At 39.7% G+C, this 23,753-nt stretch overlaps 3 protein-coding genes across 3 annotated transcripts; all 3 read left to right on the top strand.

Annotated features, from left to right (window-relative positions):
* Positions 1–209: 209 nt before the first annotated feature.
* Positions 210–9,150, top strand: smg8 (SMG8 nonsense mediated mRNA decay factor). The gene is made up of 5 exons (XM_062433762.1): positions 210–879; positions 1,923–2,826; positions 3,603–3,748; positions 4,661–5,545; positions 6,818–9,150. The coding sequence occupies exons 1-5, from the start codon at positions 244–246 to the stop codon at positions 7,028–7,030; spliced, it is 2,784 nt and encodes a 927-aa protein (XP_062289746.1). The 5' UTR covers positions 210–243; the 3' UTR covers positions 7,031–9,150.
* A 5,704-nt stretch (positions 9,151–14,854) lies between these two features.
* kcnj15 (potassium inwardly rectifying channel subfamily J member 15) lies at positions 14,855–15,874 on the top strand. The gene has a single exon (XM_062433484.1). The coding sequence runs from the start codon at positions 14,855–14,857 to the stop codon at positions 15,872–15,874; it is 1,020 nt and encodes a 339-aa protein (XP_062289468.1).
* A 2,672-nt stretch (positions 15,875–18,546) lies between these two features.
* On the top strand, positions 18,547–23,685 carry vps26c (VPS26 endosomal protein sorting factor C). The gene is made up of 8 exons (XM_062433763.1): positions 18,547–18,734; positions 19,889–20,032; positions 20,631–20,780; positions 21,210–21,290; positions 21,789–21,863; positions 21,960–22,110; positions 22,198–22,350; positions 23,207–23,685. Exons 1-8 carry the CDS (start codon positions 18,678–18,680, stop codon positions 23,287–23,289), a joined length of 894 nt encoding a protein of 297 aa, XP_062289747.1. The 5' UTR covers positions 18,547–18,677; the 3' UTR covers positions 23,290–23,685.
* The last annotated feature ends 68 nt before the right edge of the window (positions 23,686–23,753 follow it).

Here is a 23,753-nt window from a genome sequence, read left to right on the forward strand (position 1 = left end):
ATCAAACAAAATCGATCAAAACAAGACTATGCAGATGTGGATGAAGAGAAATGTTCATTGAAAAGAAACTTTTTTAACTGAGACTTGAATTTTTTTAAGACAAGACCTTGTGAACACTTTGTGCACCTGTCCGTTGATGCCACCACTCCATGAGGTAAATATTGCATGTCGGACATTTTAGTGTACGGACCAGGAAGCAGGCTTGGTGCGTCGTTGTTTTCAGTCCCAAGGTTTTTTTCCATCATGAAGGAAGCAAACATGTCTGTCCCCATGAGTGTAGGGGATCTGCTTCAGGCGGACCTCCAGGAGGACTCTGCGTACCGGGACGATGGCCTGTGTGTGGTCGGTATTTTCGGTAAGAGCAACATGCAGGCGGGCCCGCTGAAGGACTCTCTGATAAACAGTCTGGCGGACAAACACATCTTCACCCTGTTTGGGGTTGCAGAGGAGGAGGACGGCGGCTCCGCGGACTGCAGCAGCCACATCCAGGCTCTTTACAGCCAGGAGGACCGGGTGTTGTACCTACTGCTCTCTTCCGTGTGCGACAGCCGCCAGCTCCTGCGGGCCTGCCGGTCTCTGAGCGCCAGTACCAGCCACTCCGACGTCCACGACTTCTGGAAAGGCCTGGACCGACAGCACTGCCTCCACTTGCTCTACATGTTCTCGGTGTGCCACGTCCTCCTGCTCGTCCATCCAAACCAGACTTTTGATGTGAGCTACGACCGGCTCTTCAGAGCCCTGGACGCCCTGCGGCAGAAGGTCCTGCCACTGATCCGGGCTGCCATCAAAGACTGCCCGGTGTCCAAAGAGTGGAAGCTGAACTGTCGGCCCTGCCCTCCACGCCTTCTCTTCGTCTTCCAGATGAATGGGACTCTGAAGGTGAAGTTTCTGATTTAATGTCCTGAAATATTCACATTACACTTTATAAGCAGGTGTGCATGTTTTCTATTCTTTTGACAGGGGCCCCCAGACACTCAGGGGCCCCAAAAGCCCACATTTTGACTGTGTTCAATTATCTATCAATCAATCAATCAATCCGTTTTTATTAATAATGTGCCAAATTACAACAAAAGTTAACTCAAGGCACTTTTCACATAGAGTAAGTCTAGACCATACTCTTTAAATTAATTCAAAGAGACCCAATGTTCCCCCATGAGCAAACACTTGGCAACAGCAGCAAAGAAAAACTCCCTTTTAACGGGAAGGAACCTCAAGCAGAACCGGGCTCTAAGTTGGGTAGTATTTGTCTTGACTGGTTGGGGTTGAGAGAGAAGAGGGAGAGGGGAGAGAGAGGCACAGTAACAACAATTACTAAACTAAGAGGGTGCTTAAAGTAGCAGTTCTCAACCTGGGGTCCGGGGACCTCCAGGGGTCCATGAGGTGGTTCCTGGATTCCCCAGAAAAATGGGGAACATTTTAATTTCACTATTATTTGACTAGAAGTTAGTCCAGTGAGAGAATCTATAAGAATAATTATTATATTCACACTCTTAATCTGCCAATCTACAGTATAGACAGTCATAGAATAGCTAAATATTATCAGATGGGGATCTCTGACACTACACCTTATCAAATACAGGTCAGCAGCCCGATGCAGCAACCAAAAGTGGTTGAGACTCACTTCACAATTTTTCAATTCTGTCTTAAAACAACAGTCAGGTCCCGCTTGTGTTGTTATGTGGCAGTGTGGCAAAATATATGTGTGTAAAGAGAATAAGAATTAAGCAGAGCCGACAAACACAAATATTTGTTTATATCTTATAACACACAGCACAGCAAAATCTTGTCACATACTGTAAGTCACGGCCCTGAATGTGCCTAAAGATATTATTACATAAACTGCTGCGTATGCATTAAGCCGTCACACAATAGATTAGTCAGCGAGTTTCATATTAACGTCTTTTCTCTTTGTTACTCTGAAGGTCTCTGGAAATGGTTCAGAGTCTGGAGGAAACCCTGACAAGCCCAAAAAGCACTCTCCCAGGAGGAGGCTGCAGCACGCCCTGGAGGACCAAATTTATCGTATCTTTCGTAAAAGCAGAGTTCTGACCAACCAAAGCAGCAACTGCTTGTTCACCGTGCCCGCCAACCAAGCGTTCGTTTACGTGATCCCAGCGGTAGATGAGGATCCTGTGGGGGCCTTGCTTGGCCAGCTGCGATCCAACTGCATCTTGTGTGACCAAGAGTCCACCACGTTGGTGTCAGGACCGAGACGTTACCAGCAGATGCGACGTTCTGCTCGGCAGCCCAGCTTCATCGGAGACTCAGGCAGCATGTCAATGGGCGGTCAGCTGGTGGACTGCAGCTTGAAGGAATTCCTCTGGCAGCATGTAGAGCTTGTGCTCACCAAGAAAGGCTTTGACGACAGTGTTGGCCGCAACCCACAACCTTCACACTTTGAGCTGCCAACCTATTCGAAATGGGTTCAGGTGGCATCCAGACTCCACCAAGTCCTTATTAGCAACACAGATGAAGAAATATCTGAGCTAGTCGTGAAAGTGCAAAGCCAGCTGAAGGTTTTGGAGGGCTTTCTTGATGCCGACACAAAGTTCTCTGAGAACAGATGCCAGAAAGCTCTGCCACTGGCTCACAGCGCTTACCAGTCTAACCTTCCCCATAACTACACCACGACGGTGCACAAAAACCAGCTGGCGCAAGCACTGCGAGTGTACAGCCAGCACGCCCGCGGTGTGGCTTTCCAGCGCTACGCCCTGCAGGTTCATGAGGACTGCTACAAGTTCTGGAGCAATGGCCACCAACTCTGCGAGGAGCGAAGCCTCTCTGACCAACACTGTGTTCACAAGTTCCACCTTCTGCCTCAACCAGGTCAACACACTGCTGTCTGTCCCTCTGCTGTACTGCATCTGGTCAATTTAACATGTATGGGTAGTGGAATGTAAAATTAGATATAAAAGAACATACTGTTAGCATCTGCACACTAAAATCTTCTAGAATCATGTTTCTTTTAACAGTAGAGCTGCAACAATAAGTCAATTACATAATAGACAGAAAATTAATTGTCAACTATTTTGATAATAGAATGATCATTTTGAGTCATTTTTTAAAGAAGAAAATGTCCAAATTATCTGGTTCCAGCTACTCAAAAGGGATTTCTTTAGTCCTCTATGACATTCTGAATATCTTTGGGTTGTGGACTGTTGGTCAGGACAAAATAAGATATTTGGGGACGTCCCTTTCGGAAACAGTGATTGACATTTTTCACAATTTTCTGACATTTTATAGATAAAAACAACTAATGAATTAATCGAGAAAATAATTAACAGATTAATTGATAATGAAAATAACCATTGGTTTCAGCCCTAATTAACTTTTAATTGCAATTAGCTTCAGGCAAACATACACTGAGTGAAACACAGTAGTAAAAGACAGATAACCTTGATGGGTGTAACATTGTGCTTCTTTCTCATTCTAATAAACACAAAACACAGAGAGAGAAAAGAGAAAACGTCTTTTATGAACAAACACAGGCAGTTCTCTGTGTATTCATGTTTCTATTTGGATATTTTATTTACATATATTCAAAGGGAGTGAGGAGAGAATCAGTAACACAGACACATCAATTCTGCCTCTCATTTCTGTAGGAGAGAAGCCGGACATGGATCGCAACCCTCCCATCCTGAACCACAACAGTAGGGGGCGCTCTACCAGCTCGTGTAACTGTGGGAGGAAACAGGCTCCTCGTGAGGATCCGTTCGACATCCAGGCTGCTAACCATGACTTCTACCAGGTGAGCAATCACATGACTCTCTCCTCTTTGGACTGTTGTCAGATATCACATGTGCAACTCGTACATTGCTGATCTGACTCTTCTATTTGTCTCATTTCTCGAATTTTCTGCACTTCCTGGAGTTCACCTGTCAGTTAAAGCAGCAGAAGTGTGTTTCTGGCACTCTTTTCTTTGTTTATAGAGAGCTGCAGTATATTAATTTGATACATGATACAAATCAAGGCACCTCATTGATGCAAATATCATGTAAATCCAATATTTCCATAAAAGAAGACTCCCACAATGGCCTGATACACTGAGAGATATTAAAGAGCTACCATTTTATAAACACAATAGAAACATCTCTGGCAGTTTCACAGTAAATATTGTCACATTGCATAAACCAGCTTTAAAATCAATATTAGCCTGAATATAAGATGGTATTTTGTTCTTAAAGTGACATTTTAAAAAGCATGGGTCATCTTACATTGTTTGAAGTGAGTTTTGTAGAGTCAGTTAGCCTTGAAAGTGTTTTGTTAGCTCAGTTTAATCTGCAGGAATTTCTGAAGGCTTGTGTTTTTCTGCCACGGAGGAAATAAAATCATGACTAGTGAACACCAGTCGAAAGCGTCTTCTGATGTCTTTACTGCAGAAATGAAATTACTGCTGTCACAGAGTTCGAAAAGACAGACAGTCTGCTGGCAGAGAAAGTAATTTAGACCGCCTCCAAGAGCCTGACAGCAGAGAGTGTGATTATGTGACTGATAGACAAGCTAACATCACATAAGTATGGGATTTACATTCTGTTTCAAAGGTATTATTTCACTTTTATGATAGAAAAGTCAAAAGCAGCTGGGGGATCATTATAGTCAGGTTAATACAGGTTTACTGTTTCTGTTAGACATGCTCTATAACAGCGCTCTTCCTGAACAGATGCTGGAGGAGAAATGCTGCGGGAAGCTGGAGAGGATTGAGTTCCCGGTGTTCCAGCCCAGTACTCCAGACCCAGCTCCGGCCTCCAACCAAGCCCAACGACTTCCATCTGAGGCCTCGGGTTCTGGTGAGCCAGAGAGGTTGAAGGAGCCAAGCACTGCCCAGAGCCACACACCTGGAGACACAAGCCTCAGCCTGGCTCTCAGTCTGGGCCAGTCCACTGACAGCCTGGGGCCTTACGGGGACGGGGAGGGGACTGAAACTCAAGTTCAGCAAAAGAGGCCAAGTCTGGTCGACCGTCAGCCCTCCACTGTGGAGTATCTCCCTGGTATGATGCACTCTGGCTGCCCCAAAGGCCTGCTTCCCAAGTTCTCCAGCTGGTCCCTGGTCAAACTGGGCCCAGCCAAGTCATACAACTGCCACACTGGTCTGGAGCAGCCAGGTTTCCTACCCGGGTCTTCCTTCTTATTGCCATGGGACTTGGTGATCCGCTCTCGGTCAGAGGAGGATACAGTACTGGGAGAGCCTCTTGATGGAAGCACCTCCTCATGGCCAGCCCCCAACAAGAGCCTCGTGGGGAAGCGAGGGAGCACCGGAGGGCTCGGCAGGAGTCGCAGGAGGGACGACATGGCTCGGGTCTTTGTGGGTTTTGAGTATGAAGACAGCAGAGGACGACGCTTCATCAGTTCCGGGCCTGATAAAATAGTGAAGGTGTTGGGGCCGGGGGGCGCCAAGGATCCCGCTACCAGGGTGCTAAATACAGACATGCCGCTGTACATCCCCTCTCCTTCCCAGGGCCGCGGACTGAAGGCTCACTACGCCCAGCTGACTCGCCTTTTTATTGTCGTGCCTGACGCCCAGCTTGAGGTTACACTCAACCCTCAGGTAAGCAACAGAAATAACCCCTACTCCTTATAATATTATTGTTATTTGGATAAGATAATATCAAAGAATGTACAAAAATGTGCGATATTTATACAAAAATTTATACAAAAAGCCTTTTCCGCTTTTTTTATACATACATGCACAAGAATTCAAAACAGAGCGGTAGTCTTTATAACATCTGTTCACATCAGGGTTATAAATTTGCTCCATTTACTCCACATTTGATCAAATTTATCTTCTTTCTTTTTAACTTACAAGTATTGCAAAGTCAAGCAGCGAAGAAATAGTCAGCAATTTAGCTAATTATGTATGAGCGGCTCATAATTTCTGCAGTAATGAGTCTCTATAGATTGCGGTCGAAACCTCATGGGAGTTTTTACATTTATTTTGCATTTATCATTAGTGCTGTTTGTTGGAGACAGTAATGCTGTTGGCTTCCTTCGTCATTTAAAAACAGAAGTTACATTTGGCCAGAGCCCACCGGAGCTCAGCTTCGTCTCCCTCAGTATCACAGCGTTGCCAGCTCTCAGTCATTTTGCGGGAAACATCCACTTTCAGACCCTAGTCTCATGCTGACTAAACAAATATGCGTTTCATTGATTTTCTTGAATAGCTCACAGCAGCAGGATCAATATGTGTGTCTCCAAACTGGTAGAGGGGCTTTGTGCAATTTATGCATGGGGTACAACAGCGGTTACTTCATTAATGATTTAGATTTAATGATACGGCACTGAGATCTTAAAACAGGTGAGTTGGAACACAGATTCAAGTTAATACAGTGAAATCATTGGTAGGAAAAAATAGCTGGATGGGATGAGTCACTTAAACAGTTTAAGGTTGATTTTTCTTAACAGAATCTCTGTAAACAGCAGTGTCATCTGACCCCAAAAAACAAAAAAAAATTTATCCTGCACTCGCAGCAAAAAAGCAGCAGTACATGGTGGAGACATTGGTTTTGTCCCGGTCTGGCCTTTCAGGCTGCCCTTCTTATTTTTGGAGGTTTCCACACACTTCCAAAACCAAACCTAAATAGTTGTCTACATGCCTATATATATATATATTTGGGCTGGTGGATCATTGTTTTGTTCCCCTAAATGTATCTAAAAAGGGTAACTTCACCCAAATTACAAATGTATGAGTAAATATGAATAAAATGACAACAGAAGCTAATGGCGTACAATGCAGCATGAACCGTGACATAATCACATAGGCTGATAACAGTATCCGATCTGGTGGCATCATCAGTAATGTCTGTTGTTTGTTTGTTTTCAGGTTCAGCCTGGTCCTCCTCCCTGTCCAGTTTTCCACCCAGAGCAGACAGACTTAGTGTTGCCTCCTGATGGTCTCTGGGTGCTGCGGTTCCCCTGTTCCTACTTGACAGATCGCGGCCCCTGTTACCCCCCCAAAGAGAACCAGCCCCTCAACAACTACAAGGTGCTGCGAGGTATCCTGAAGGCCACGACTGCTAATCCTCCTCCACAGTGAACTTTAATCCTTTTACTGAAGGACTTAACTTTCCTGCACTCAGTCATATTTGTTTACACCCCCTGACACAGGCTGAGAAAATGTTGATTTTTTTTGTTGCTTTGCTGCCAGCAGGGTCAGTCCGTGACCCTCCCCCCAGACATCTTGTCTCGCTTCAATGTCAAAATCTCCCCAAGTGTGTTAGAAACGAATGGCTGCACATGGATAAACATGGTCCCCACAGACTGAATCCTATTGATTTTGATGACCTCCTGACTTTTCTGTTTACTGAACATTTTCATGATTCCCAGAGCAACAATCCATCCTGTAGTGCCATCCTGAGGTTAAACTTTACATTTGTAACTCTGAGAATAGCAAAAAATCACCAGTATAGCCTTTGTTCTTAGTCTGCTTGAGGATTTAAGGATGAAATTAACATCATAGCCTGTAACAGACTGCTAAGATCCTGGTTTAGGCTCTGCTGGGACATCATAAGCGTCTTTGTCTGACTGTTGATTCTTGTGATCCCTTGTTGGCAACTGATAGATTGATCAAGTTAAGTCAGTGTAAGAGGAAGTTCGTGAGAGAAAGAGCTGTCTGATTAGCTCCAGCCAGGAGGTGATTTCACCTATTTTAGTATCTTAACGTCTACTCCACAAGCAGAAGACATCACGCTGACATGTTGACAGTCAGGGCAAAGCAAAGAAAAACATAAGTGTGCCAGCTGCCACTTGTTAGCAGCGTGGATCTAGGAAGGGTGATGTTGGTCAGTCCACCACTTCCGTCCAGGCTAAAATATCTTTACAACTATTGGATGGATTGCCATGAAACTGTTACACATTAATGGTGCCCAGACGATTAGTTGTAATAACTAAAAACTAACTAAAATTTCAGTTTCTTCAATGACCTGCAAAAACAAACAATCATTTTCAGCTGCCCTTTGTGTTCAGTGCCAATAAGTAAATATTGACATGCTAACACTAAACTAAGATGGTGACCATGATAAATATCGTACCTGCTGATTAACAGCATTTTAACATTGTGAGCATGATGGCAGACTGTGTTAGCTACATGACTGTAGACTTTTGTAGGGTGCTAAAGCCAAAGATAAGATTAATTAGTTTGTGCAAATGATTGTGAAGTTATTTCCTCTCGCAAGTTCAAAATGAATGTGTGTGCTGGCCGACTGTCAGCTGTAGAGTTTGGATTGTGTTCAAGAACAACTTTAAAAAAACAAAAACAACGGTTATTTATTGTCAGTACAAGGTTTTTGTTGTCTGATTGGTGCATAAGGGATTTTGGGCCAAACACCCACATTACGCCTTTCATCAAAGGCCGTGTCCATTTGCTGAATTTAAGTTGCACAGAACAATAGACCTACTGTAAGACGGGTTAAAGATGGTGGCTGGCACTAGAAGCAGTTTGTTTGGGACCATGTATATTTCCTTTCTTGTTTCTCCTTCCTCTTTTTCATCTTGGTAGAAATGTTTGATATGAGTGTGACTCCTTCAAGTTACAGTTGTGGCACATTAGAGCAATTATGACCTTCTCATCATTTTTGATAATTTGACAAAGAAATGTCGGCAGCAGTGCACTTAAGCAGCCATTGAAGCAGAAGGTGAGAGTCAATTATTAGGCGGAACTATATTTTGTATCATGTGCACAAAGGCACAGTATTATCTGAAACGTATCATTGATCCACATCCTACTGTAACACTGATTACTAGAACCAGTGTGTATGATTTAGTGGCATCTAGTGGTGAGGTTGCAGGCTGCAGCCAGCTGAATATCCCTCCCAATCCACCTCCCCTTCCATGTGTGTGGGAGACCCTACAGTGTTCATTAAACTCGTGAAAAAATTGAAAAGCCTTATCTAGAGTCAGTGTTTGGTTTGTCTGGTAATGACCACTGTAGAAACATGGCGGTGTATAATGGTGGCCTTGTTGAACTCTGAGGTAACAAAAACACAATGACTCTTATTTTCAGGTGATTAAACACTAATTGAAATATACTTATGAGTATTATATTCCATTTCTGCCAAGTCTGTTCTGCTAGATGCCACTAAATCTCACACATTAGTCCTTTAAACATACTTAACACACTGAGAGCTGGAGTGGAACATGTTCTTTGTTTTTCGGTAAATAAAAATAGCGGTTGGTGATTCTGTGTCAGATATTATTATTATAAGTTAATATAAGTTATAAGTTAAGAGTGTATAAAATCTGTATAAATGTGAACAAACTAAAAATCAAAGAATGAATTTATCTTGTTCTTCCGTCATTATCTTCACTTCATATAACTATTATGTTAAAATACTGTCAAGGAAATGATTCAAAAACTCTTCTTAAGGTTGCAAAAGTTTGTACAAAAAGTTGCTCATTCTGTCAAGACATCATATCAAAGAGAGAGCAGCGAGAGTCTCTACCTGGCATTGTTGCCTACAGTACTTTATATCCTGTTACAAACAAGTCATCTAAGTAGGTTGGTGTGGAAACAGTAAATTAGGAATCAAAAGGCAGCAGAACAAAGAAGACACTAACACTATAGAGTACAAAAGGGTTTTCTTCATCTTTATTCTTCAAGCTAGAATAAAGGGATAAAGTTCAAAACTAAGGAACTATTACACGTAAATCCTCTGAAAGGGAGAAAAGCCTCAAGTTTCACAGGTTGTTTTTTGAAGCACCATGCATTGCATTATACTTTTCTTCCACTACATGGAGTTGGACAAATTTTGTGTAAATCAGCTCATTATTCACGGGTGGAGATGAATAACCCACTTAAAGGTATGCTATGAGGTTTTGTTGGTTGGTGTTTGTAAACATATACCATTCAAAGTTGGCCACTCCTCCCTAGCTCAGAGAGAGAGGGAGCATAGGCGGGATCGAGCGATATTCAAATTTTTTCCCCTTTCACATTACAGCTGTGCAGTATAATGAGACTTTACCAATATTTCATTAAAATACAGTCAGATTAGTAAAAACTATTTAAATCAGATGCTGTCACCTCAGGCTTTTTTTTCTTTAATATTTTATGGTTTGCTTTCCTATTTCACATATCATTGCAGAAGAGTGTCAGTGTAGCCTTGGACAGGAGTCAGACAGCCTCTCATATCCAGCGTGAACTAAATACTGAAGCTCAGGTGCAGTTTTGTGTTTTGCTTCACCTGCTTAATGTCGAGTTTGTTTATTGTTGTTTAGTGTGTCTTTCAGTCTGGGTGTCTCACTCCTATGTAGGAGTGTTGGGGGGGTATTTTACATGTTTGTGCACAGAGGGAAATTGTCTCATAATCTGCCCATTATTCCACCTATCAGGCAAAAAAAATACTGATATTGATTTTTCTTTAGTCTGCTTTTATTCTCTGCCAGGTGTTTTGCAGTGTTTTAACAACTTGTTAAAACTCATTTTCTCATGTTGCTTCTCTACTTTTTTATTTGTGATGTGAATATCACAACAGGTGAAGATCAACAGGTTGAGTTAACTTTACTGCTGGATGGTGGAAACAGATCAGTATGTAACCTACTTTCTGTCACTCAGTGACTGCATTTTTATGACACTAATCACAGTCTTGATCCTGTAAGGAACAAGGAAATCACTTGGTGATCTAAAACCTTAGTGACACACAAACACACACACACACACACACACACACACACACACCTAGCCTTCAGGAATGTGGGTAATAGCAACAAGGTTAATAACAAAACTAAGTACTGTGATTGAAGGTCATACAGTTGAACAACCGCTGGTCCAGACTTAAAGAAACATACCTAAAGTATAAGTTTATTTGTGTGGCAGCTTTCACAGATACAAAATCCTTTAGTGACAAAATTCACTATTAAATGTAAAATTAAAAATAACATTGAAAGGTTGACAAGTGAAAATCACAATAACAACAAACCAGTGAGGACAAAGTACAGAAGACCTGAGACACAACCGAGGGAAAAAACCAAAAAAAAGCAATAAAATAAAGTGGAGCAGCAAATCAGACAAGCTAAAAAAAAATCATGTCTGAATAAAATCCTTTTCAATTGTTTCTGTCATAGATGCCACAGTGACTGTGAAAGAGACTTAGAGAAGCACTGCACAGTTCATTTCTTAATCTTCAGCTGAGTTTCAACTGATTCAACTGATTTTTACATTTTGATGACAGTGCTGCGTTCAGCTAACATGTCATCTTACGTTCTCAAACAATTACTTTCAATTTCTTTCACGGATTACACTAAAATAACACCTCATCTGACATCTGCTTTCAGTGTTTCCTCAGATACTAATTACTTTGTCCCCTGTCCTCTGCCTGTTGCCAGACGGTCAGCTTTGCTTGGGTATGTATGACATATCTTCTACCTTACTAACAACCTACAACTCATTTTCAGTCTGAAAGCCTGCTAAAACTGAAAATTCAACTCCTTTCTGCATCATTTTTGCTGCCACTTCTTTCAGTGCTTCAACTGTGTTTTCTTTGAAATCTCGAACTACAGCTTTTACTGCCACATTTCAAGAGATCCAAATACTTATACATGCCATTTCTTTAAAATAAATTAATTTCCAGTTCAAGTTACAGCATACGACCTAAATTCAGACCAACATGTACTTATATATACTGACACCAACAGTATCCCAGTAATCCATAATGCCCTTCAGAGAACCATTATTTGGCACTTGAATTAGTAAATCTGGGCGTGTTTAAAGCAGCAACAACCATAAAAGGAGCAAAACAACCTTAAAGGTCCCGTGTTGTTGTTCCCACCTGTGGACAGGTAGGGGAGGTGGGAGGGATAAAAGCCAACCCACATTTAGAGTTTACAGCTCGGCTTTGTCCCTCATCTCTGATCGAACGCTGAATACCAGTGTGCCAAAGTTCAGTGTTCACAATGCAAGGACAATAGGAGAAAGAAGACACTGAACTAGATATTCTCTGACAGCTTCATCTTACCGATTGTGTTTGAGACAAGTGAAAAACACCTGAAACCGTTCAACAAGGCAGCATAACAGGACGTGAGTACACTTGTCAGATTTATCAGAGAATCAATGATTATTTAAAGTTAAAGCAAGCGTTATCGTGATTCTGCAATGGTTTACTACAAGGTTAACGTTCAACTTTGCATTAGTCATATTAACTGCGAGAAGAAATCTGTAATATCAATGTGTTATGTAGACACTGAATTGAATCTTATGAAATATCTTATCATATATCTTATTTGTCTTATTGTGTTGCTCTGCTCTACTTTTTGTCACCTTCAGAGGACAAATCTTGATCAACTTTAACCCTTAGATGCATAAGTGGGGTCAAAAATGACCCCAGCAGTTGTTTTTTTGCGATATCTTTGTAATTTTAAATTTGTATCGTTTAATCTTCCATGTATTCCTCAAATAGGTTGTCTTTGACACGAGGCCATTTGGATTTGTATCTAATTGTTATATTTTTTAAGTAATTGCATTTTTTGTATCAGTACCACACTCTTCCATACGCGGGGTCAAAAATGACCCCAATCATTTTCTATGGAATTTCAAGGGTTAACCCTAGGAACCTTTGATTTTTATCAACTGTGACTGTCAGGTATATATTTACTGTCGATCCACACATCTAATGTCAGCAGTCTCACCACCCCTAAAGATTATTTTTTCACAGCAACATACATGTATTATTAGTACAAGTATTATCATCATTTTTATACCTGAGAATATATATGCTGTTATAAAATATGAACTTAATTTCCACATACATGATTTTTGTGTGATATAGTGTTGTGTTATCATCATCAAATTGTAAAGCGTCCTTGGATATGTGAAAGGTGCTATATAAATCGAACCTATTTTTATTATTATTATAATTATTATTATCAAATTACTTTCTAGTAAGCTAACACTAGCTAACTAAGATAGCTAACATTACTGCATTTGTTGTGTAGAGAAGCAGACTCTCACTATGATGGTTAGGGTTAGGGTTATGACAGGGCCAACAGAAGAGAAAGAGGTGTACGATGTGTGCAAAGCCACCAATAGTTGCTGGAAATGCAGTGACCCTGTGTGCAGTGCTCACAGCCAGAAACAAGTAGTTTGTAACAGCTGTTCACAGTGAGAAGAAAGAAGACGTGTGTGTGTACATGCATAGACAGACAGACGGATACACAAACAATGAATGTTGAAGTTGTGATGGCATGGAAAACATGAAATCATTCTTGTGTTATAATATTGCATTAAATGCATTGATTCTAATTGGGATACTTTTTGGATGTTAACCGTTTTTGACCTTTTTAAAAGCTGGGATAAAAATGTTATAAAAAAAGTGATAAATGAGCTTGTCAAACATGAAATAATTCTTTTGTTGACCAAAATATAATACAAATCATCATCTTTTACCAAAATGAAATAAATTTCTTAAGTTTACAGCATAAAACGCATTCATTCTAATTGGGGTCATTTTTGACCCCACTCATGGAAGAGTGTAGGTATCGGTAGGTCATGCATCTAAGGGTTAAAGGAATATACCAAAGTTTTTGCATGTTTTAGCCTCAAGGAAATAACTAAATATACTCATATCCAGCATTACTTCAGAGAATTTGTATTTTCACTGATTAAAATGTTTAACTTGTATTCAATTGACAGCCATAGACAATAGCTGTTAGTTTTGTAGATTTGACACTCTCCAGATATTAGTGTGAAGAATCTCCTGTGCCACATTTTTCATTGAAGATATACTTAAATGTCTTTTCTCAGCCTGTATAACAGCATGAAAACTTCAACTGTTAATTCAGGAAAATTAAGATTTTAGCGTGTAACAGTAACTATATGAATGCAAAACTGTACTTGCAAGTATAATTAAGTAGTCAGATCAGGCTCCTCACAGTTAAACACATCACTAATTTAACTTATTAAAGGAGCCAGTCCTGCACTTTTGAACTTTAATACCTGTTTAGTTTTACTGAAGGAAAAAGTGGAGACTTTTACTTGTAATGGAGTATTTTTGTTGTTGTGGTAATGCTACATTCAGGATTTGAGTTCTTCTGTCACTGTAGTAAAGGTGGTAGTTAAATGCAACACAAACCACTTGCTTTGTCTTTTGTGGTGCAGGGAATCAATTCACCTGAAGATCCAATAACAAAGAAAAAGTCACTTATCACCTCTGCATTGATTCATTAAAAAGATTCGACGTTAGAAGTCTTGGGTCTTGAGAAAGGTCTTTGTGACTGAACCATTGGCTCTTTATAATAAATCAATGCAGAGGTGATAAGTGTCCGTGGGAATTGACTTTTTTCTTTGAAACTATTCTACAGGTAGCTACTGGTGTCCAGTTTAGTTCCAGTAAAAAAAAAAAACTTAAAAGGGGTTTGTCATAAAATCCCAATCTTTTTTTTTAATTTGAGCTGTTTTTTAAACTTTTGGATGGTATGCTTTGTAGATTTTTCATATCAAACTGTTTTAACTTTAACAACAATAAAGAAGCAAAGATAATGTTCAATGTCTTAAATCAGGTCCACATCTACCTCGAGGAAGTTTCTAGTCTCTGCAAATTGGTTTTCATACATTATTTCAAAATCTAAAACACTAGTTTTCAGCAATGTTACAGGAATAGTTTCAAATTAGAGCAGCACCAATTCACTCTGAATCAGCGCTTTCTTTCTCTCCCTCAAGTCAATATTACCACAGAGGTGGCATTGAGCAATAAGCACCTTCACCAATAGATCGAGTGAGTTAAAATTATTGTTTTATATGTTTACTGTGGAATTCATATAGTCCCAGGTGAAATATTAATAATATCTTTTTCTGTCTTTTGTCAGTCCTTCCTTTAGGAATGTCAAACTAGAGCTCAGACATCACTGTAAGTTTTATTTGACCCAGAGCAACATGACCATCAGGAAGTCAGTCCAGCGAAGGATTGTGTCCAAAGACGGCCACAACAATGTGCGGATTGATAACGTGGAAGGCATGGTCAAGCTGTACCTGCACGACATCTGGACTACTGTGGTGGACATGAAATGGCGCTATAAGCTCACTCTGTTTGCCTCCACTTTTGTCATGACTTGGTTCATCTTTGGCGTCATCTTTTACTTCATCGGCATGGGCAATGGGGACCTTGAGATTGGTCTGAACTCCAACCACACGCCCTGTGTGATGAACGTGGAAACGCTCACTGGGGCCTTCTTGTTCTCCCTGGAGTCACAGACCACCATTGGCTATGGTTTTCGTTATATCTCAGAGGAGTGTCCCCTGGCTATCTTCACTCTGGTGGCTCAGCTCGTCATCACCGGCCTGGCTGAGATCTTTGTCACCGGAGCCTTTCTGGCCAAACTGGCTCGGCCCAAGAAGCGAGCAGAGACCATCAAGTTCAGCCAGTCTGCGGTGGTCTGCTTGCACCAAGGCAAGCTGTGTCTGATGGTGAGGGTGGCCAACATGAGGAAGAGTCTTCTGATCCAGTGTCAGCTCACAGGAAAGCTCCTTCACTCCAATGTGACAGAGGAGGGCGAGAAGACTCAAATCCACCAGAGCTCTGTTGATTTCTCCATGGACTCCAGTGGAGAGTGCCCCTTCCTCATCCTCCCGCTCACCTTCTACCATGTCCTGGATGAGCACAGCCCGCTGGCAGGATTGACTGCAGAAAACCTTCAGACTCGTGAGTTTGAGCTGCTGGTGACTCTCAATGCCACAATGGAGTCGACGGCGGCCACGTGCCAGAGCCGCACCTCCTACATTCCTCAGGAGATCCTCTGGGGTTATGAGTTCAAGCCGGTGCTGTTCAGCACCACCAGCGGCCGTTATGTGGCAGATTTCAACTTCTTTGACAAGGTGCAAGTGAGCAACGATGCAGCCTTCCTCAACGACAGCGCAGAGAAGCTAAAACTGGAAAATGATTATAAAAACGAGTAGAGGATAAATGTTTTATAACCTTAATCCTACCGACTGGGGTACCCGCAAACCCTAGAGGGTGTCATAGCTCTCAGGTGCTTTACTCTGTCTTCCACTTTTTCATGACTTTGTTCCTAATGACTTCATATCACTGTTTTCTGTTTCAGTTTTAATTTGTGAATTTTAAAAATATCAATGTAATGTCCTGGGGAACCCCAGTAAAAAAAAAACACCCAATTCTGCTGATGCAGTTTTAATAGATGGAACTATTTATTGAGTTCTTGTTTGTCAGGGGTCCTAATTTAAAGTATCACACACTATCAGGTGGGTTTGTGGGGGGAGACTGTGTCACACAAGCACACAGTCATTTTGAAGGCTTTACTTGGGATAAAAGCTGCAATATGTATTAAAGAAAGTTTATATTTTTTGTTTTACACAATATGCAAATTAACTGTAACTTTCCTAAAATAATAAGAATAATCTTTTTTTGCAGATAACTTTAATTACATAACTAATAGTGTTTGAGTAGAAATAAGTTCACATTTTGTTGTGATGGTTGTTTCTCATAGTAGTTTATTCTTGGGGTCTCCAGGCCCTATATTTTAATAATGATAATATTGTTTGTATAGTTATATAAATATAAAAAGATTGCAGCTCAAAGGGCTCTAAATGCAAATGACAAAGTCAAAACTCAAGGACGAAGTCAAATATAAGATCAATAAAAACAGATAACAAATAAATAAATCAATAAAACCAATATATTGATAAGACAATAAAAGGCAATAAAGGCTGAGGTACAGCAAGGAAGGAGATAAAATAACAGGTGGTACAAATGTGGTTTGAGCTGTTGCTGTGAAAATGTATTTACTAATTCATAGCAGCACAATGACTTTCTGTTTTTGTGAATCAAATTTTCCAACAGACTTGAAAACCTTACATTATATTGAATTTTGTCTGGTCATTACATTTATTCATATAATCATTCCATCATGAATTTTAATAAGATTTTTAATGAGTCCAGCAGTGGATGATATTTTGTGCCAAATAAAGACAAAGATGGAAATAAGAGAGTTAAACAAGAGGATTGATACTGCTCGAGTAAGAGATAACAGCCAGTTAACTCAGTTTAGAGACAGGAAAAAGCGGAAAACACACCAAATCCAGCTACCAATACCTCTAAATCAGATGATTATCTCCTTGCCTGCTTTTAAAAATAGAAAGTCAATAGGCATTTTTCTTAAACTATTCTTTAGAAAGAAATGAGATGAGTCAAATACGATTTGTTTAGTTGAGTGTAGGAGGACAGAACAGGGCATTTGGGACATTGTACTCAGTGATTGTTGGTCAGGAAACAATTAAGTAATAAAGATATAATGTGTAATGTTGTTTTAACTTTGGACAGATTGATAAGTTCATGATTGAAGAGATATATTTCTGGCAGCATCAAACCAAACATTTTGATACCAGGAGTTTGTAAAATGTATTTTGCTGGACGAAGGTTGAATAATTTTGGTTGTGTGAACATTTTTTAAACTCAGATCAAACATCAACTCTTTACCTGGAGTAAAGAAGTATGAATCTGAGTCTATGTTAGTTATTTTGCTACACATCTACATGTGCAGGTGATTCACTGTTACAGAACTTGTAGGTGTACTATTAAGCTTGTTTAGTTTTAAACTATAAGCAGACAAACAGGTAATTATGGTGGTATGAGGGCGTATATAATGTAGACTTTAAAGGATAATACAAATTTTCAATTTTTTTTTGGTAAATAAATGTTTCTTGAGTAAAAATGTAAGTCTTGTGTTCACTTTTTTTCGCTAAAGGCCCCAGTCAGCAGCAACCCTGCACAGGAATAAGCGGTTAAAGACAATGGATCGAAAGATTAAGGGACAGAGCCGTTTGAAGGGCAACAGGTTCAGCTGGCAGCTATTCTGTCTCAGTTGTCTGAAGCTGTCGGCTTTTGTTGTGGCAACAAGTGAGCTGCAGCCTACTGTATCTGCTCAAAACAATGTTTAAATCCAAAGCATAACTGCTCTTTTGCTGACAGAAACAAAGACGTAACTTTTTGCTCAAAAGGTACTTTAGTTAAAACGATTGGCTTCAAAAATATATATAAATAATAATAAGAATCTGATGTTTGCATTGCTGATGTCAGAGCATATACAATCTGTAAATGATATAACAGGCTCCAACTTTGTTAGACAATTGTTTCCAAATCTGTGTAACTAAATGGAGATTGCCACCAGTAAGTTATATCACTATTAACTCTATGAACTATACACTATTTAATTTACTTTATCCTTTCCTCATAGTCCTTATAATTAGTCATGAACGTTATTAATGAAGAACGTAAATATAAAAACCCACAGTCGAAAAAGATTGTACTTTCTTTCTTTTGTGGAAACAAACTATTATCTTGGCTGGAGCTAAGTTTTATTGATGTTTTAGTATAAAAAAAGCTGGATCCTATTTTCCCATCTTTATGTGTCCATGCAACTATTGGGGACAGCAGTTGTTGAAATTTTCAAAGATTTTAGTCATTTGGGCACAAACGGATAAGGAAATAAGGTCCAGGTTGAAAAAAGAAATCCAAAGTTTCTCTTTAACTTTGTGGAAATTATGCTTTTACTCTGAAGGATCCAGACCAGGCTGAGATTCCGCTTTTATTCTGAATTATAGGAACCGGAACTCGTACTGTTGCTGCTACCTGCTAAACACAAACCATCGAGTAGATGTTAAAAACCAGTTAGTTTGTTTTGTGAATAAGAAGTAGCTTTGCAGCAGTTGATTGGACCGCCTGTCTGATGAGTGGTGGTCAGAGATGAGCGTCACTTTGGATATAAGACTGAAAAGAGCGAACAAAGTTTATCATGAAGGGGTGAGTAATGTTAACAGCTGAGCTAACGAGCTGCTTCTGTGTAGCTCATCTTCATGTCTTTGTTTTTAAAGTAACCAACACTAAAATAAAGAAAAATGAACACATAAACTAGCTACGATGCATCATCATCTCAGCACATGACCGGCAGCTGATCAGCGTGGTGTTACAGTGAAAACCGTGACCGTGTGATTGTGTGCCATCGCTACAGGAAGAACCAAACACCGACAGGCTGTTTGTCAGCTTCTGCTGTCAAAACTATCAAACTGTATGCCTCTGTGTACATTAAAATCGCAGGAGGCAACAATTATATTAACAGCACTAAAATCCAGCATGTGGCCGTAATACAAACATGAAATGGCATCTACAGTACATGTAAAGATACCACTTTTGCTACCATTTGTACACAGTGCTACTACTGCAATAAGAACTGCTACTGTTGCTACCAAAGCTAAAACGATTAGTCAATTAAGTGAGTAGTCGATCTAAAGGAAATTAAATTAAACTATTTTGATAATTGATTAATTGCTTTGTGTCTTCTTCTTTTTTCTTTTTTTTGAAAAAAAATGCTCAAATTATCTGGTTCCAGCTTCTTCTTCTATCTATCTATCTATCTATCTATCTATCTATCTATCTATCTATCTATCTATCTATCTATCTATCTATCTATCTATCTATTCAGTTTAAAGTTACAGGGACAATCCACATTAATAAACATTTCTGTAAATGTGCCAGTTTAGCCATCTTGGTTCATTTTCAGCAGCAGTCCCTGGGCAGGAGTAATGACAGCTACAAAAAACACATAAAATACATTAAAACAAGGGATGGTCACACACTCGATTGTCTTTTAACCATGATTTTTTATCAATTTGAAATTAATTATATGTGTCACAGCCTCCAATAAGTGTCATTAAACTAAGCATGTTTTGGTTTAGTGTGCAACTAACAATTATTTCCTTGATTTATCATTTGATCTGTGAAAGGTGGAAATAAAAAAGTCACTATTTATGAAAGTCCAAGTCAAGATGCAACCTCAAATGTCCCGATAGTCCCAAACCCAAATGAGTTTACTATCATAGAAGATTAAAGAAACCATAATGATGCTAAAATAATTATATCATAAAGTTGCAGAGTCATTAAAATGTGTGTGTGTGCAGGAAACGGTGGCCGGCGTCATTGTGCTGGCGTGTAAGGAGGCAATGCAGCATCACGGCATCTCTCTGAGCATGGAAGGACTGGTGAACCTGCAGCTGAGCTCCAAGAGCGTCGGTGTCTTCGAGGCTTTCTACAACTCTGTCAAGGTAAACCGAAAAACACTCAGCTGCTTCTCCAGCTCCTCTATGAGCAATAAGTCATCTGCTGTTGAATAATTGGCATTCCATATGGATGCTGCCCAAATGATTTGATCCAACCTCGTTGATCCTCAGAGAAATTAGTTTGATGCATTAAACAGAGGTTGTAGGATTTGACAACATTAGGGCAGAATCGAAGTATAAATAATAAAATACAGTTTAGAAGTGCTGAATCAATGACTCAGTTAGTTGACCTATTAAAAAATATAATCAATAACATTAATTTGATTATTTTTTTTAAATGTCAATTGCATTCATTGATAAGGATTGAGGGAAGTAGAATATATTTATTGTTCTTCATATTTTCCACAATGAATAAAGACACTAAAAATACAGAAAAACACAGAAAATGTTTTGAAATTAAATGGTTTATTAGTTCATGTCATACAAACGTTTCAATTATTCATCAAGTACAGAATTGGTAGGGTATCCCCAGATTTTCTAGTGTGTCTGTAGGTTATTTTAGTATCTCATGTCAGCCATGTTAATGACCTGTTGCTCACATGAGTCAGACCACTCACTCTGATCCTGCTGTCACATGTTGCAGCCCATCCAGCTGATCAGCTGTAACATTGAGGTGGCCAAGGCAGGAAAGATCCCAGGAGGCAAGACTGAGATCCCCTTTGAGTTCCCTCTGCTGACAAAAGGCAACAAAGTGCTTTATGAAACCTACCATGGTGTTTTTGTCAACATTCAGGTGAGTCAGAGCTGCAGAGTCTTATGTTAGACACATGCTCTAATTAAGATAGTGAGGAGTAAGAAAATAATCTTAATGGATACCTGAGTCAAACACCTGACTGTGTGGAATTAAGATCACATACAGACTCAACCAGTTGATGAATTAAACCCAGCACCTTGTTGTTGCATTTGTACTTCATTATTTTAAATTATTTGCCAATTTATAAACCTTAATTCGATCAATTTGAACTTAATATTACATATTCTGAATTTGTGCAAAATGGGTTGAAGTTAAATGGTGTTTATCTGAATAACAAAAATCTATGACTATGAATCTATGACCTATCTAAGCTCAGATAAAGCTCATAAGTGGAGCTCCTGTCCCATGTTACAGATCAAAATGTTGTCATACGATATCATTAAACCTTTCATGTGTTTGTCTCCTCAGTACACGCTCCGCTGTGATATGAAGCGTTCCCTGCTGGCCAAAGACCTGAGCAGGAACTGTGAGTTCATCGTGCACTGTCAGGTAGGAGAAACAGGCTGGATTTAGAGAAACTTTTCTGATAATATAAATAAGATAGTTTAAAGCTGTTTTTCACAATAGCATGGAGGCTTCAGGATTATAGGACTCGTAGGAGCCACCTCTTCATGTCTTGAGTGGTATTATGAGACAGGATGGGCTGGGACTAGCTGTTCAGCATGCTAACTTCAGTAGATATTCCTGCAATACAAAATATAGATGTCATAGATTAATTTTTATTTATTAATTTTTTTTTTAAATCTGAAATTTAAATCTTAAATCAGCTTTTTGGTAAGCGGAGGCATCACATCTGCACCTGGAGAAACTGACCAATCCTGGAATATGTAATGTCATGCCTGTCAGTTGTGTAGTTTAGTTTGTGCCCCCCTTTGTCAACCTTATCACAGTCTGGATCAAAAATGTCCTGCGGTGTGAGGAGCACAGCCATCATCATGTTTGTCATTATTGAACTGTGTTGAATCTGTCGCTCTGTTTGATTTTCAGCCGCAGAAAGCAAAAGTTGTTCCGACTCCAGTCAACTTCTCCATTACTCCAGACACCCTGCAGAACATCCGTGAGGTGAGAAAACCACTTTCACTTAATGTCATTTTACTCCTTCTTTTTGTTTAAATTGAAGCTACACTGAGAGCACAAACTTGCTTTTCTTTTCTTCAGCGGAGTTCACTGCCAAAATTTCTGATCAAAGGCCATTTAGACGCCACCAACTGTGTGATCAGCCAGCCGCTGACGGGAGAGCTGGTGGTGGAGAATTCAGACGTTCCTATCAAGAGTATCGAGCTGCAGCTGGTACGAGTGGAGACCTGCGGTAAGTTTGTACTTTCAGCTGATTAAAATTACCTTTTATTTTGTTGCGGCAGAGTTGATGGTTTCATAAATGTTTTCTGTGTCTCAGGTTGTGCTGAAGGTTACGCCAGAGACGCCACTGAGATCCAGAACATCCAGATAGCCGAAGGTGACGTCTGCCACGGCCTCCCGATTCCCATCTACATGGTCTTCCCCAGGCTGTTCACCTGCCCCACTCTGGAGACCACCAACTTCAAAGTCGGTCAGTAAAACCCTCCAACCTGCTTTAAGTACTCTTCAATAGGGTTTTCATTTCAGCAATAAATTACAGTTTTCTCACAGTATTTCTTCCCAGATTTACAGTAGTGCATACATAATGTTTACCAGTGATGCGTAGTATTGTAAGTGTGTGTCAGCCTTTAAAGCGGCTATAATCAATATTATTTTTTATTAATAAATATATCAAATGATAATGTGTAATGACAAAATAGTGATGAATCTACATAGAATTATTAGCTTCATAACAAGTTTAGCTTGTTGTTTAGCTGTCCAGCTGCTATTTTACTGTTTTGGATCACTCAAAGAGCTCAGTTTCATTTTTGGCTGCAACAGGCAGCTATAGGAAAATCTCTAAAAGGCCACTGTACACTACCTGCTCAGAACCAAATGGCAAACAGACACAGTTAGCCGTAGACTAGCTGGTTAACATAGTGGAGCATTGTGGGAAACAGCTAGTCTGGCTCAATCTGTCCAAATATAACAAAATCAGTCTATCAGCACTAAAACTTACTGATACACTTGTAATATATTTTTTGTGTAGTCCGTACAAAAAAAAAGTGGCAGTTTTGTGCTAAACTACTTGTTGCCAGGCAACCAGTGTAGGCTTCAGAGTGAGCTACTGTTCCCAGCGAAGAAATATTCCCAACTCTCAGATTTAAGTGTTAATTCGTTGTTGTATTTTTTTTACAGATTAATCAAATAAGAGAACATGCTAATTTGTGAGCTTGGTAGGCAGAAAGCACTTCCATCATCCCTCCCTGCCTGAATATTATTTCTACCCAGTGTGGGTCTCTACTTCTCTCATTATGTGACGATATGTTTGCTTCTGCCCTTTTTAGAGTTTGAAGTCAACGTTGTCATCGTGCTTCATGACGATCATCTGATCACAGAGAACTTCCCTCTGAAGCTGTGCAGGGTCTGAACCCGAACATCACGTCATCGCTGAGATAATTTCACTGGAAGCCTGTTAAGTTTTCACCTTCTCTGCAACGCACTTATAACCCACAAACACCTCTGTGCTGTTTATGTCGACATCTGAACTGATTTTTGAAGCCAGAATAATAATGATAATGCTAACCTAGTGTCACTGATAGGAAATGGATTATGTGATTTAAAAAGCCTTGCCAGGTTTCCTTCATAAAAGCCGATGAATATAATGAATATGACAAGAAGTGTTTAATAGTTTATTACTTTGATTCACTGTAATAAATGTCACTTTTTTATTTTGTGTATTACATATTTGCATTTTAAATGATGACATGTGCACTTTGTAAAGTTTAAGGACCAGTAAAGCAAATTAAATTCTGTTCAATAATGAGCTTTGTGTTATGTAGACTGTATTTTTTACTGTGACAGTAAAAAACAACAAATTGGTGTGCTTCATGG

This window comes from Scomber scombrus, chromosome 14 (genome assembly GCF_963691925.1).
Source record: "Scomber scombrus chromosome 14, fScoSco1.1, whole genome shotgun sequence".
Classification (NCBI taxonomy): domain Eukaryota; kingdom Metazoa; phylum Chordata; class Actinopteri; order Scombriformes; family Scombridae; genus Scomber; species Scomber scombrus.

Coding starts and splice junctions, on each gene's coding strand:
- smg8 (XM_062433762.1), top strand. CDS start 244: ATGAAGGAAGCAAACATGTCTGTCCCCATGAGTGTAGGGGATCTGCTT. Junction 880..1,922: donor AGATGAATGGGACTCTGAAG/GTGAAGTTTCTG, acceptor GTTACTCTGAAG/GTCTCTGGAAATGGTTCAGA. Junction 2,827..3,602: donor CCACCTTCTGCCTCAACCAG/GTCAACACACTG, acceptor TCATTTCTGTAG/GAGAGAAGCCGGACATGGAT.
- kcnj15 (XM_062433484.1), top strand. CDS start 14,855: ATGACCATCAGGAAGTCAGTCCAGCGAAGGATTGTGTCCAAAGACGGC.
- vps26c (XM_062433763.1), top strand. CDS start 18,678: ATGAGCGTCACTTTGGATATAAGACTGAAAAGAGCGAACAAAGTTTAT. Junction 18,735..19,888: donor ACAAAGTTTATCATGAAGGG/GTGAGTAATGTT, acceptor GTGTGTGTGCAG/GAAACGGTGGCCGGCGTCAT. Junction 20,033..20,630: donor CTTTCTACAACTCTGTCAAG/GTAAACCGAAAA, acceptor CACATGTTGCAG/CCCATCCAGCTGATCAGCTG.